General features: G+C 32.3%; 3 protein-coding genes across 4 annotated transcripts in view; 1 reads left to right on the plus strand and 2 right to left on the minus strand.

Moving 5' to 3' along the window:
* LOC113395623 (small ribosomal subunit protein uS15m) overlaps positions 1–1,213 on the plus strand; it is a 1,803-nt gene extending 590 nt beyond the window's left edge. The window contains exons 3-5 of the mRNA XM_026633262.2: positions 121–194; positions 425–546; positions 853–1,213. Coding sequence (XP_026489047.1) covers positions 121–194; positions 425–546; positions 853–1,156 — 500 coding nt within the window. The 3' untranslated portion in view covers positions 1,157–1,213. The remainder of the gene's footprint in view (positions 1–120; positions 195–424; positions 547–852) is intronic.
* A 581-nt stretch (positions 1,214–1,794) lies between these two features.
* Positions 1,795–6,444, minus strand: LOC113395615 (SH3 domain-containing protein Dlish). The gene is made up of 7 exons (XM_026633252.2): positions 6,255–6,444; positions 5,718–5,911; positions 5,087–5,274; positions 4,373–4,539; positions 3,805–3,903; positions 3,022–3,182; positions 1,795–2,289 (listed from the first exon to the last, which is right to left on the minus strand). Exons 1-7 carry the CDS (start codon positions 6,301–6,303, stop codon positions 2,125–2,127), a joined length of 1,023 nt encoding a protein of 340 aa, XP_026489037.1. The 5' UTR covers positions 6,304–6,444; the 3' UTR covers positions 1,795–2,124.
* A 1,040-nt stretch (positions 6,445–7,484) lies between these two features.
* LOC113395608 (rabphilin-3A) overlaps positions 7,485–16,128 on the minus strand; it is a 55,256-nt gene continuing 46,612 nt past the window's right edge. For both annotated transcript variants that reach the window (XM_026633242.2, XM_026633241.2), the window contains exons 6-9: positions 8,700–9,045; positions 8,470–8,614; positions 8,162–8,395; positions 7,485–7,950 (exon numbers count right to left, since the gene is read on the minus strand). In XM_026633242.2, the coding sequence (XP_026489027.1) occupies positions 7,653–7,950; positions 8,162–8,395; positions 8,470–8,614; positions 8,700–9,045 (1,023 nt within the window). In that variant the 3' untranslated portion in view covers positions 7,485–7,652. The remainder of the gene's footprint in view (positions 7,951–8,161; positions 8,396–8,469; positions 8,615–8,699; positions 9,046–16,128) is intronic.

Consider the following 16,128-nt stretch of genomic DNA (forward strand, 5'->3'; position numbering starts at 1 on the left):
CTGAGTAAATACATGCACAGAAGACATAAGAATTATATTTTCAAAACAATTGTCAAAATTACATTTATTACTACTTTTAAAATAAAAAAAAAAAACATTTATTTGCAATTAATATTTCAGTTGCAAGAATCACTGGACACATCCGCTGTCTGCAAGATACAATGGAAAAATTTCCACGTAATGTAAAAGCTAAGGTATATTTTTTACTTCAAACAGTATTTATTTTTATTAAAATTCATGAACTTACAATCTGAAAAATAATTCATGATTGTAATTATGTCATATATCTGTAAATATAGTACAATATCACCTCATTTCGAACATTAATTTCTCATTGGGAAATAATAAATGTCACTTAAAATTGTCTTTAACCAAAGTTCTTATCATATAAATCTGTAATATAATCTCTTAATATTTTTTCCAGCAAACAGTTCAAGAATTAATAGATAAAAGAAAAAAGTTATTGAAATTTTTAAGGCAGTATGACTATAAGAAGTTTGAATGGCTGCTAGAAAAGCTGAATCTTGAATACAAAGCGCATCCAGAGTAAGAAATATTATATACAAAGCCTAATTAATTTTTTATCACTTTTTGCTTTGTTAAAACTTACATTATATATTTTTATTTATTGAAATCATTTAATTCATTCAGGCAAATATTTTGGGTGCTTTTCTTGGAATAGATCTCAATAATTAGTTAAACATATGAATTAACAAAATAAACTGATTTTAGTAACTTTTAAGTAAACAGTATAATATAGGAATACTAAGTAAAAAAAAATTTAATGTTCAATTTTCTAAGTAACCAAAATTCAAAAGTAATTTCGTTTCTCATCAAATATATTAATTTTAGGACATATTACAAATTATCACGTAAAGAATCCTTACGCAAGTTAACTGAAATGCACTGTGAGGATATACGTCGAAACAAACTTGCAGACTACAGGAATTTGTTAGAAAGTCAACAGGGACCTTTCCTCAAACAGAAACTTGAAGCATTGAAGTTCATAAAAAGCGAGCAGATAGAATTACAACTACCTGTAACTGTTTCGGAACAAGATATCAAGAAAGTCGAAGAACAATTAGAGGATTGGAGAATAAAAGATGAAATCAAACAACAAGCTAGGAAAAAGAAGAGAAACATTCTCTTAGACTAAATCATTAAAGCTTATAAATATTTTGTTTAGGAAATAAAAGTCAATAAACTATGAAAACCATTTATTTTAAACTAAATCTTATTTGTAAAATTACCCAAAATATAATCATAGTATGTATCAGTCAAGTTGGACGGACAATTTACACAAATTCTTTTCAATCAAAACCTTAAAGGTATATTGTATACCTAAATACTAAGAAAAACTTACGAATAAACATGTACAAATTTAATATGTCGAATATATTTGGCGCCTATGCCTAGTATGCTGAACATTTTAAAATAAATGAACAGTGTATTACCTTAATATGTTAATAAGTCTACATTTAGTAGATACTACAATAATAAAGCATATTTTTTTAATTAAAATTAGTTCTGAAACATTGATATTTGATCAGATCTCCACAAAACGAAAAATAATTGCGCATATTACATAAATAATAACTAGAAAGAGGTCAATTTTACTATTTAATTTTAAATAATTGAAATGTATTTTACTTAATTTTTACTCGTCCGTCACGGCCCCATCAGGGAAAGCCAGTGACCCTCCAAATAAAATGCTTTAAAATAATTAAATCCAAAACAAGCAAAACTTATTACACATTTATTTTAGGACGTTCAAAGCCCTGCCTAGTATTCCCGCTACGAACATACGCATTCGCTTCCCGCGACAATGTAAACAGACTCTGAAGGAATGGCATATTCATTATTAAAATACACTATACATACATAGAAACAATATAAAAAAAATCATTAAATGACTTGCTTAGTTAGTCCATAGTGACTATTATAAAGAGAGGCAGCATTGTACAGTTTGCCAAATTAATTGATGTTTGTGTTCCGCTTCTTAATATAATCATCAATTTATGTTTTATAATTTTCTTAAAAAAAAAACTAATTATACATGCAAACTACAACTTTATAAAATATATATAGATCGCATGTGTGGAGGGGGAAGGGGGGGGGGGGTCGCTATAGCGCGGTGGTGTGCGGCGCGCGCGCGTAGGCGGTGGGGATGAACCCCGAGCGCCGCGACTTGGGCGCGTGGGCCCACAGCCAGCCCTCGACGGTCTGTTGAGTCAGGTCTGCGTACACCCATTCCCCTCTTTTCACTGATAAATCATCTGGGGCTTGTGCCTGAAAAATTTTTTTTTAGATATATAAATATATTTTAAAGGAAACGAAATCTTGAATTTGAGTAAGACGCAAATAATAAAAGAACGGATATTAAGGACTAAATATTTAATATTAGTCAAATTATTAAAAAAAATCTAATTATATTACACTATATATATACATAATACTTTATTACCCTAATTAAATATACAGCCTATGATAGGAGTGGGAATGGCTAAAACCCAAGAATTCAGGATCGAACCTATGACTTTTTCATTTGACAGTTTGCACCATTGCACTAGAGGGCAGCAAAAAAGGTGTCTTATTATCACTATTAAGCTATTGTTTAATTAACTACTAGTCCACTATCAATATAAACTAATCAAATCAACTAATAACTAATAGAGAGGCCTTCAGTATTCCCTACTCTAGTTAGGCTTTAGCGGTGCGATTCTGTAAATCACTTCGTATCTCACTCTTGAAATATTGACAACCGACTTACAGTGATACGCTATTTTGATGATATCCTATATTTTTTATTATTATTATAATCAATGTCCTATATCACATTTTGACATTTCACGCTCGTATTCTGGGTTGAGTTTCGACATTCTTGTTTCAGAATAGCCTACCAGGTGTTCAATCAAAGACAATGAGATTTGGACATAGATATTTACTCTATTTTACTGATTATTATATTCCTAACAATGTATTGAGGGTGAAATATTAGATAATATTGATATTATTTCTCACCTTATAATCATAGAGCATGACTAATTCAGTTCCATGATACCTTCCATCATTGTCTTGTTGTGTTGAATTGTTGATACTGTTATTGTTGTTTGATATCATCGTGTTATTTGAGTTTGTTGTTGGAGGCGAATGGAGTCCCTGTGTCGTATCTTGCTGTGGTGCTGTAAAACGAATTATACAACATAATTATGTTATATAGATTTTGCACTTGCTAGTATTCAATAAATTATTATATAAGACAAATGCACACACAACATCTATAAATTGTGAACTGTGCAAGTACAGAAATAATTAATTTGTTTATTTTAATACTATTTTGAATGATACAATTCAAAAAAATTATCACAATGTTTTCATTTTATTAATTTTGAAAGTTATGTCCAATTTAGTGACAGTTTTCATTGTTAAAAACAATATTTAATTTAATTATTCATTATTTCTAACAAGAATACTGTCAAACATGAGGGTCAAACTGGCAGATATTAGGGTCAATTGAGCCCTCATTGAAGAGATATTAAGGTTAAAAGTTAATTTATCTACTAGAATATTTACCATTAATGGAATTGGTAGTTACACACGTGAGCCTCTACTCTATCAAAAATCATCAAACTACGTGACCCATACCATCAGATAAGCTTGTAATTCTATCTGAGCATGTATAGTGTATCTCACTTAAGGACTATATGGTCATGTACTACCCAGTTTCAAGCTATATGACGTTTTTATCATGAATAGACTGTATATGTTATATAATGTATTGCAATATATTTAAAATAATCTTACGTTGTACAACAGCAGGATACACGAAGCCCGAAGGAATGAAGCCTTCTTGACCATCACTTCTGACTATCCAATACCAATCTGGGTCTTCTCTGTTTAAAACTAAAAAATAAATTTATTAAGAATATATTTTATTTTAATTATATAATAGACAGATATTACATAATAACATAATCAGCCTGTAAATTTCCCACTGCTGGGCTAAGGCCTCCTCTCCCGTTGAGGAGAAGGTATGGAGCATATTCCACCACGCTGCTCCAATGCGGGTTGGTGGAATACACATGTGGCAGAATTTCATTGAAATTAGACACATGCAGGTTTCTTCACGATGTTTTCCTTCACCGCCGAGCACGAGATGAATTATAAACAAATTAAGCACATGTAAATTCAGTGGTGCCTGCCTGGGTTTGAACCCGAAATCATCGGTTAAGATGCACGCGTTCTAACCACTGGGCCACCTCGGCTCTTTTTAATATTAATAGAAGGCAAAATAAAAACACTAATTTTATTGCATATTAAAATGTTCAATTATAAATATTTTGAATATTTACTTCATATAAAGATTAATTACCTGTAACAAATTCTCCTCTTTCAACATCTACATCATTCTCATCCCTTGCAGTAAATGTGTAAAGTACAACATAACGTCCAGATGGATCCTTGCTGAACGGACATGCTTCACCTTCGCTGCCAAGTTCCGAGTGACCATCATTCGTTGCACCATCAGATAAAGAGAGTCTAAATTTAAATATTACAATTATTACAAACATTGAAAACAAAATTTATTGCAAAACACAAAAATATGGACCTTTATTTTAAATAAAGACTAGTTATAGGAATTAAAACCTTAAAAAAGTAAAATAGTAAGTACTAGTACTTGTGTCTTTTGACTAATTTCCAATAATGCAGACCCTGAGATGGTGGATTCATATTCCAGGTCTGGTCATTAAAATTTACTGGAGTTGTTCTTTCACAAAATAATCAGACAAAGCTTAGTAAGCTTCTTCTGAACTATTTTCAGTACCCATCTTTGTATAAGAGTAAGGGACAATTTTTCCACAAACACCTATTCTATAAAATAATAAGTCTTCTTCACAGTTTGCTTGTCCTTGAGATGAGCTGCTATGGCCGATGTTATGGTTAGGTATGTCTGGTAAGGTTAGGTTAAGGTTCCCATTGTCAGAATAGCAGCAATTTATATAGGTTTAAGATAATTAAAATATATATAACTTTTATTGTAATGCTTAATTTAAGGATTATAAGATAAAAAACTTCTGAAGCTTACTGTGAAACATCTCTATGTGCTAAGTCAGTTGGTGAACGACTCCGGGGCAGCTTTTTCTTCAAATCGTGATGATCACAGGGTGCACAATATGAATGTGGAATGAAGCCTTCTCTTCGAGATTCAGTTACTATCACATACACCCAATCGTTTTCTCTATACAGCACATTAACAATTTGTCCTCTTTTTACCTTAAAATATGTAAATGATAAGTATAAGAGTATTGAACAACACAAAAACCATTTTCAATGCTGTTACTCAACATTAATGGACATATTTATTTGTTATCATTTATTTTTAATATCATTGATGTCATAATTTTTGCTGACATTGAGTGTTTGAAACCAAGGTTTGGTATCAATGACTTAATTCACAGGAGTCACTTGTAAAAGAGGGCTGTTTTATGAAAGCATGGCTCAGAAAGTATGTAAAGCCGTTAGACCGGATGTATCTTAGTTGTGTTGGGAGCGCTCATTGGATTATGAGAGTGATTAGAGTGGATTTGTATGTGCTTTGTACAGGTGGCCATGTGTGAGACATTTCAGGAGATAATAAGGTGTAACTATTTAGCATAACTAAAATCTTTTACAAAAAGAATTGAATATATATAATGGCAATTAGGTAGTAATCTTACCTCAAGTTCATCATCAACACAAGGCGCAAAATCGTGTAGCACCACCATCTTAGAGTCAGGGCTTAGTCCATGTTCCTTTTCTATACCAACTCTTACTAATGTCTCTATACTAGCGGAGCCCGTAATTCGGCCCATGCCAGGACTTAAGCCAGATCCTGGTCTAGAGAGTTCCTTATCCGAGTCGCCACTGCTCGCTGAAAAAATAATTAAGATTCAGATCATATGAGCAATGTGGTGACATCGTTTTTTATATTTTCTACTCGATTTAGTTTTTTTTATTATTATTTATTTGTAATGTATTTTTTATGTTACTGAATTACAAAAAAATACGATAATAGAAGACTTCAGATTTAATTTTCTAATAACCCAAAACTCAATGCATATCAGCAAACATTTTTGAATCTTTTGTGTTACATGAAACGACAGGTTTAAGTTAGGCGAAACAAGATGATTTTACTAGTTTTATTTATAATTATGTAGAAAGTTTGAGGTCATTGACTTGCAAAGTTTTCTCATAAAAAGCTCGTTGTAACTTACATTTCTTCTTTTTTCCCCTTCTTATCCTCACAGGACATAAAAATGCCATCGTTTTCTACAAATCTATACCATATTCTCTTAAAAAAAATAACTAAATGTTCGAATATCAAAAAAAATAAATTTAGCGAAATAATTAAACAAAAGTATTTCACACGATGTTTCTGTGTTACTAAGGTAGTGATGTTCAACAATCGAATCGAGTCTCGAAATAATCGAGCATTCATGTAATTTTTACGTTCGAATCATGCGATACATCGATTTATTTTTTCGATGTTTTGACTTTATTAGAAAATAAGTAAGTGTATTATTTATATTAATAACAATAGTAAATATATTATCGAGTTGAAGTTCTATTATATTTTCATCTCGTATAATTTCATTTTTTTTATTATTTTATTCAAAATTCTAAAAAAAAATCGGTATACCATGTTGTGATCAAACTAAAAGCGATAAAGTTTTTGAAATATCAACTTAAAAATTTCAAATCTTTTAAATATTATAGTAAAAAAAATATACTCAAATAAAATATTCTACTAATACGTCCTCTTTTTTGTTGCATGGTAGTGAGTAATAATTGATCAAATATTTAATAAGGTATTAAAGAACAAGTATTATTTGACATCTCAAGTCTCGATGTTCTCACACAGACTATAATATTATTGTAAGATATTTGTATATCGATGGCTACGTTTCGTTTTTACATTCTTAAAATTATTTAAAAATAAGGAAACTAAAATATAAATGATGTACTTTGGAAAAAATATATTTGATATTTTCTCGACATTTTAAACATTTACTTACATGTTTCAAAGGCAGCAATAACAGTAACAATATAACGTAAAGATAAATAAGCTTTGGCACATTTGAAAATATAATACAAAACTCTATTATTATTACAACAATATAGACTTTAAAAAGATTAATCTTGGCCAGGGCTTGGTACCTAATTTTATATGATTTTTAGAAATAATTATGTTTAATTCAACATCTTTATAATCTAATATTTATTACATAAACCACACGGTTTTATTCATCTAAACTTTTTTGTTACGAAATAGCATAAAAATATTTTGAGTAATAAAAAAATGGAGGTAACATTTAACTTTAGTTACATACCATTTTCCATTATTCGTATTAACAATTGTCTACAAGTTTATTTCTCATGAATGCAGGCTATTACTATCTCGTTGTAAGATACTATTTCCAAATAGTACAGTACAAGTTGTGCGTTTTGTTATTTTTTTTAAATAAAATATTTAAAACATCAATTGACACATAATGTTAAGATAAAGTTATAGACTACAGACTAATGCACTAATGTATAGAGTAACCAGAGTACAATATTTTCGATTATGCAAGTGTATCGATTCATGTAATTATAATCATTTAAGAACAGCATTACAAATGTTGAGTATCGGTTAACGAGTGCCATTGTTCATGTCGATGATCAGGAAATTTTATGCAGTCCATCCAATGTTTTAATCGCCTTCCTTTACTGCTCGCACCGAGAACTAAGCTTCCTAGAAAATCGTTTGGCTTTCCATAGTCCTTATCCCAAACTGTCAATGTTAAATTTTGGCGGGAAAGCTCGGTTGGTCGAGTCTCAAAAAGGAATTCTTCATTCCAAATCGGATTCAAGTTGCGCCATTTAATGGAAGTCTTATGTTTTTTGTGGTACGGATCTGGATCCAGATGTCTGTGTTAAAAAATAAATAAAAATAATTATAAGTATTATCATGTGTTGTCGTTACTTTTATTTTTATATTAAAAACATGTTGGAGGAATTTGGTTATGAAAAAAATCAAACATCCAAGTTGTTTAATAATCTTCAACATCAAAAAAATTGTAATAATTATGATGATATAAAAGTGTTCCAAGATCATTGATACATTCAAGTAGGTACTTACAATTTAACAAAAGGATCTGAATATCCGTTGCTGTCTTGCGGCGGCAATTCTGCGCCTCTACAGACCGTAGTAACAAGTGCTCTTTTTTTCGTACTGTAGCACAACGCCAGCAATAATCTAGGTCCAGTAGGCTCAGAGCCTGAAGCACCGGATAGCGCTAGTCGAAGTTGCGAGGGACACTTCAGACACTCTCTTAGAGACACTGTGGCTGAACCCATTTCGTCGCAGCCATATCTAAAAATATATTTGTAACGATAAAAAAATACTAGTTATATTAATTGCTATAAAAATAAATAGAAATATATTACCTATCGTCGTCAAATAAAACTATTTCTAAGCATTTGGAGTCTAAATCCGATTCAGTTATACCAAAGAAATGTAGTGTCTCATTGAATTCAGGGTTCTTGGTTTTATGCACCGTCTTAGTCCTCAGTCTGTTCGAATATGAACCTTCTACAAAAAAAAAGGAATACAGTTTTTTATATCGTTGGCGTTGACAGATTATTTTTTAGAACTTTGCACTTCAATCGAACCTTACCTCGTGGCAAAATTTCGAGTCTACAGAATGGGTCAGAAAGTCCAGTCATGTCCATTCCAATCAATCCTCTTGCTCTTAAAATGGTTACTGCCACTGACGATGTACCATTATCGTAGGCCAACTTGATTTCAAGCGTGCCAAATCCTGCATCAGGAATCGTGGGTGGTCTTTCTATCTGCGTCATTGTTTTTGGCATATCTTTTCTTATGCTTCGGATGCTATACGCGCTGCCTTTACTGCTTGTTCGTTTTAGTCCTAAAGGTCTTTGGGTAAGACTGTCGGTTCTGTGAAGACTTAACCCGCTGACGCCGTGCGATAGAATGTCCGTTTCGTTCCATTCGTGATCCTGTAAATATATTTTTTAGCGTTTAAATATTGTAGTCCATTGTAAGAAGTTGCCTAATAACTGCACGTATGATAATGGCAACTATATCTGTAGATATAATATATATTATCTTGTGTTTGCTGGCACATTGACTATGTGCAAAGTTGTGTATATTATTTATATTGTTTATATTCTTACTGTGTCAGTTGCGATCTTTTTAAATGATAGTATATATTTATAATTTGCTAGATGCCCGTCCCGGCTTCCCACAGATAAAATATCGGTTTTATTTTGGGCCGGGAACATTAATACATAGAACCAATCTTTAAAAGTTTCATGACAAGCAAATTAATGCTTTAGGAGTTCTTTGAGGTCGAACATACATTCATTTCTACTTATTAAAATGATAAATATACATATAGCAAAAGTCGAACGCGGAGTGATCGTATTAAAATTGTTTTTTTTTAAGTGGCGATGGCGTTGATAAAAACTTTTATTTGATTGAAACAAATAGAATAATAACATTTCAATTTATCTCTGCGGGAACGCTATAAAACCAATTAGGTAAGGATATCAAGTAATAACTGTAGGTAACTACAGTTTTATAGTACGAGATCAGACTGTGATCTGACTTCGTGGATCTTTTTTTTAATCATAACACAATTTTTATGGATAATAGTTTATATTTAGTTAGACATATGTATGTATATGTTAGTATTACAATACAATATATTATTTTATAACAATTACGTTCTATTTATTCTTAGTTACTGAAACACAGTTATCTATGACCTACACTGTGTGTAATTGATATTTTTACAGTAAATTTTTACTATTTAATAATAATTAAAGCAAAATTAATAAAATAGTAATTTATTTTATTAATTTTGCTAAAAAGACGAATTATAATTTATTTTCAATGAGAAAGACTGTACAACAACATAATTGCTTCCTTCAAATTATTTTAAACATATATTATAAATTTTCTAATATGTATAGTTTGTAATAATATAAATACATATTTATTTGAGATAAAATAGAGCTTTGTCTAAACGTCTTTAATTTTTATGGCCTAGCTCAATATCTTCATCATGGTTTAAATTGTTATAAAAAAAGCACATATTTTTACACCTTTCTAAAAAAAATATATCATTATTTACTCTTCGCAATTTGAATCCGTAATTCGGATAATATATTATGTTTAAGAAATCGCAAAGGAATAAGACGTGTGGCGTATGATGTATTAGCGAATACGAGCGGAGGGATCGTATTATTATTATTATTATTATTTTATGGCATTGGTTGGCTTACGAGCAAATGGGCCACTTGATGGTAAGTGGTCACCACCGCGCATAGACAAAGGCGCTGTAAGAAATATTAACCATTCCTTACATCACCTATGCGCCACCAACCTTGGGAACTAAGATGTTATGTCCCTTGTGCCTGTGATTACACTGGCTCACTCACCCTTCTAACCGGAACACAATAATACAGTGTACTGTTATTTGGCGGTAGAATATCTGATGAGTGGGTGGTACCCACCCAGACGGGCTTGCACAAAGCCCTACCGCCAAGTGCATTAATCAGTACTTTCAAAGAAATATCAATTTCAAAAGCTTTAGAAAACAATAGAACTGTGGATTCCAGGCGCTAAACGACAGTCATAGAATTTCAAAAGAAGTTAACGCGCGAATACTAATTACAAAATCATAAAATTTACGCTTGTCACGTTAAAATATATTTTTTTAAAACGAGTGTAACTGCAAAGCGTAGCACCTTGAATATTCATAATATAATTATCCATTAAAACCTCTTCCAATTTCCGAAACTCGCTGCATCCATGATATGAGTTTTTTTGATATTGCTTTAGTTTTTTTTTCATTTAGACATTATAAAAAAAAATCGTTCAAACAACTGTTTATTTATTAATACAGATATTAATTAAGTTATCTTATAGATATAATGAAAAGGCTGTAAATAGTATTACGGGTAATTGAAAGGATGGGTGGATAGGAGGATGAAAACTCATACACATAGGTAGTTGGATAATCAGCGAATGGATGCATATGTAGACGCATCGGTCTAGGTTAATGGGAGGATAGGTTCCTATGATAATAACTGTATGGATGGACATCATTCACTCGGCTTGGTAGTTCAATAACGTATACAAAATAAAACATGACTTAAACAATGGTTTGATATTTATTAACAAATAAAAAATCGTTGATGGGTAGTAGGAAGGTAGGGTAAATTGGTGATTAAGTCAGGAAAATCTAAATTATACAATATAGGTAACTAGTACAAGGTTTTTTGCATGGGCTTTGCAGTACAAGGTTTTTTGCAAAACCACCTGGGTAGGTCACACCCACTCATCAGGTATTCTGCCGCCAAGCAGCAATGCTTTGTATTGTTAGTTCCCAAGATTGTTGGCGCATTGGCCAAGTATTGGGATGATTAGTATTTCTAACAGCGCCAATTTTTGTAGGCGGTGGTGACCACTTAACATCAGGTGGCCCATTTGCCGGTCCGCCTAACATCATCATCATCATCATCAGCCCATATTTGTCCACTGCTGGACATAGGCCTCTCCAAATGCACGCCACTGCGGTATTTCTTCGGCAACTCGCATCTAGCTCCTGCCAGCCGTCTTGCGCAAATCGTCACTCCACCGTGCCTGAGGACGTCCAACACTACGTTTGCCGAGACGCGGTCTCCACTCTAGAACACGTTTTCCCCAACGGTTATCCGTTCTACGACAAATGTGGCCAGCCCACTGCCACTTCAGGTTACAAATCCGGTGGGCTATGTCGATGCCTTTGGTTCTCTGACGGATGACCTCATTTCTGATGCGATCCCTCAGAGAAACGCCGAGCATAACCCCTTCCATAGCACGCTGAGCGACTTTAAACTGGTGGACCAGTCTTGTCGTGAGTGTCCACGTTTCTGCTCCGTATGTCATGACGGGTAGGACCCACTGGTTGAAGACTTTCGTCTTAAGGCACTGTGGGATTGACGATGTAAAGATTTGACGTAACTTCCCAAATGCTGCCCAAACTAGCGGAATTCTTCTATTCACCTCGTCCACAAATTTGTTTCTACCTAATCGCAATGTCTGCCCGAGGTAGACATATTTTTGAACAACTTCGAGGACGGTACCCTGTATCGCAATCGGTTCGAACATGATCTTGGTTTTATCCAAGTTCATCCGTAGGCCGATGCGCATAGAAGAATGAGCCAGCTCATTCAGCATTTACGTAAAAGTAACTATTACTTAAAAAAAAAGAACTTTCCTAACACTTATACGAGAGATATTAGCGCCAATAGCGGCGAATTATGTTATTAACTGTACACATATTGTCTTCTTAAGCGTCGCCTGCAGCGCGGTCGTGATATAATTAGTTATTGAAGCGCTACTCATGAACACATCTTTGTTTACCGAGTGAGACTTGAAGGGTGAAAAAGTATTAAAATACTCTGATACTTGGCAGTAAGGCTGTGCAAGCGTGTATTGTTAGGTACCCATTTATTATATATTTTACCGTAAAATACCGATTCTATTCTATATACTAGGTCTGCTGTGAAAGGTGAGTCAGTGTAACGAAAGATAGAACTTTCTATAGTGTATCTTGTTATAATATTAGTTCTCAAAGTTTGTTGCACATTGAAGATGTCAGGTGATGGTTGATATTTCCTACAACACCAGAGAGACGACCTCAGTGGTCGAGTAGTGTGGACACCGGTTTTCATGGGTACGCCACTCCGAGGTCCCGGGTCCGATTCTCGCCCGAGTTGATGTGGAAAAAGTTCATTAGTTTTCTATGTTGTCTTGGGTCTGGGTGTTTGTGGTACCGTCGTTACTTCTGATTTTCCATAACACAAGTGCTTTAGCTACTTACATTGGGATCAGAGTAATGTATGTGATGTTGTCCAATATTTATATTTATTTATATTTTATATATTTTTTTTAAATTATGAATATTTTAAAAAGAGATACAATGTGACGATGATGATGATGTGGTCTTGACCGATTACGATCACGTCGGCCAATCGCAAGGGACTAGCCAACCACGCAGGCATATTATAGCAAACAATTTATTGATGATGATAACCGATAATTAATTATATCGTAACATTCAAAATTAAAGCCAATAAATCTCAATCAACGAGTCGAGAGCACGCAGCTCTGTTTGTACGTAAGAGACACACATGGGAAACACGTTCACCCCAAATTTAAAGGCAATTTCTCAGTTCAATAATCACATCATACATATAATTGTGAATGTTTGTGTTAGTGCCTTTTACTTACATACCTTCACACTAAACGAATTTGATTATAGTTCCTTTAAGTCCAATCATGACATTTAGGTCCCAATTTTTTTAATTGATTCTGGAGCAGATCTTCGGGTAGTGCCGTAGAATCTGTTTCCAGTCAGACGAAGCCGCGGATGGATAGTTATAATGTAATAAAATTAAAGCCAACTGCTGGTAATTGGTTATAGGTAACATTATTTTTTGTTCTAAAGAATCGATTTCTAGATTAGATTTGAATATTAATCGGCATATTATTGCGCTTATTTTGTGTTAATACTTTGAGCCCCTTGTTTCATTTTACCCTTATCAATAGTAACCTTAGTTAAATGGAACTGACCTTAATTAGCGCCTATTAAATCAATGAAACAACCCCCTGGGAAGAGACTTATATTGTTCTCTCCGCTTAGTCAGGGCCGGATTTAAGAGTTACGAGGCCCTGAAATAAATACGGAGTGGAGGCACCTAGTAAATTTTGAACTAGATGAAAAAATATTACCAAATTTGGAATTATTTTATAGATTGTATTGTTCATAAAAAAAAACAATGCCTAATTGAAACTGTTTCAAGAACTGAATTCGTGAATTTTTTTTTTTCTTTGATTGTTCTATTTTTTTCATCAATAATATATTATATTAAGGCTATAAGGCTATATATTATATGAGGCTCAAGGGTTAGAGCAACTATTGTCTTCCCTAAATTCGGCCCTGAGATAAATCATAAATAAACTGATGAGAAATAAATACTATTAATATCGTTGTATACATATAGCCACGTAGAACGTTTAGATGTATATATAGTTGAGTCTAATAATATATGTTTTGATTATTTGCTTCACTAGTTCCGGCTTAGTGACCACCGATTTGTGTCACATTCAGTGACCTTTGAAAACGTATTAATTTCTACGAAAAAAGACATTTTGATGATACATTTGATGTCTATATAAATATAAAATAAAGTTTGTATATTTGTCGTCTATCTGTTCCTAAGTCCGATTGTGATGAAAAAGTGTACATTTGTAAATTAAGAGTATTCCTGGTACAAAAAAGACAAGAATTATTCTTGGTTTGTTTCCTTCAATTTAAACATTTTATAGACCTGTTTACTACCTGTGCAAGTCGGTATACATAATAAAACATAATAGATAATAAAAAATCTCGCAATATTTACGTAATATTGTATTTACATAGTCTATACCTATCAAGGACGTAACTATCCGAAATAAAAATCTATCAGCAACCGAAACCGATGACAAAAATATTTATTATATTCTTTTTGCATAGTGTGTAGTTTGTATTTTATTGGTATTTGTTTATTTTTTTTTTCTGTGATTATAGGTACCTAATTCTAAACAATAGCCTACAAATAAGGTCAAATTAATATCTTGGATTTTTTTCTCTTATAATTTCTAAATAATCTAAAACCTGTAACTGAAACTAATCGAAACAATCTGATAACGAAATAATTTCATATCTAAAATCGGTAAAGTATTATTCATACGAGTATATCCGAATCATATCCAGATTCGATCCATAACATTCCTAATCCAAATATACTCTTATATATGTAAGTTAACAAGAAGCATATTAAAAATATTAGATTTATAGAAATGCTTATGATTCTGAATTAAGTAACAGCCCCTAGATCATTACGAGCTCTATTGGGACCCCTATTAAAAAGTTCAAGGCTACATAGACCTTACTCAGTAATTTATATATATATATATATATTACTCTACGTCTCTCGATTTACTTTCAATAAGTATATTATTTATTTTATCTCATATATAACTTATATTTAATATATACTTTTTTATTACGACGTACATCTGTAATTATTATCAGACCCTACAATTCACCATAGAAGAAGCTGAATATTAACTATTTGGAATTTATATTGTCTCTAAATAATCGGTACTAATAACATAAATTCGAAAGTAACTCTGTCTATTTATCTTTTAAGCTTTCACGCCTAAATGAATCCCGGGGACGGACGAAGCCTACATTTTCAGTCTTTTAGGGAACAATGTTTAGGATAAACATTAGAATTATTTACAAGTTCTTGAAGAATTATCGTTAGAAATTCAATTCCAAGCGGACAAAACCACGGTTCACTCGTTACAACACTAAAGTAGTAGATAACTCTATTTTACGCTCTTAATTTTCATATATTAAACAATAACTTAACATTAAACATAGTACATATAGACATATGTATTACTACGTAAACACTAAAACTACATAAATAAACAACGTTAATTTGTAGAAACAAGGTATCTGCGACATTTCTACAAGCAAAATACCACAAAAGTTCGCACAAAGTAGGTATTAAATTTAAAGACAAATGCTTACAATATTTTAAGGTATATACTGACTGATCATTTTAACTTAGTGTAACATGTTAATATTTGAGTATCTGTACAGTCAGTACAGCGAGGTGGGACCAATTCTCCGAATAAAATTACAATCGATACGAAACAGAATGGTTGCCGCATAACAGTTTTACTATTCCAGTAAATTCTAAAAGATCGGTGGTGGATTGTCGAAACGAATAGATAAATAATGATCACGATTTCATATATTTTGTTAATCCTTCCTTGATTTTAAACTTGGATTATAGACCTCATTAAGATTACTTTGATAAAATGATCAAAAAAAATAATAAGATTAAGTTCTGCACGGTTTTGGGGAAACAAAGTGTCGTACTAATTACAACAATATAACTCATGCACCGTTTCAAGTAAAGCTAACTTAACCTATAAACGCGGAAATATGTCAAATAGTTCGTAAACTGTAA

Source organism: Vanessa tameamea, chromosome 21 (genome assembly GCF_037043105.1).
Source record: "Vanessa tameamea isolate UH-Manoa-2023 chromosome 21, ilVanTame1 primary haplotype, whole genome shotgun sequence".
Lineage (NCBI taxonomy): Eukaryota > Metazoa > Arthropoda > Insecta > Lepidoptera > Nymphalidae > Vanessa > Vanessa tameamea.

Excerpts from the sequence above, each read along its gene's own strand:
- LOC113395615 (XM_026633252.2), bottom strand. The coding sequence starts at position 6,303 with ATGGCATTTTTATGTCCTGTGAGGATAAGAAGGGGAAAAAAGAAGAAA. Across the intron at positions 5,912-6,254 it reads AAGGGGAAAAAAGAAGAAAT|CGAGCAGTGGCGACTCGGAT; the intron begins GTAAGTTACAAC and ends TTATTTTTTCAG. Across the intron at positions 3,183-3,804 it reads GTATCCTGCTGTTGTACAAC|CACCACAGCAAGATACGACA; the intron begins GTAAGATTATTT and ends TTCGTTTTACAG.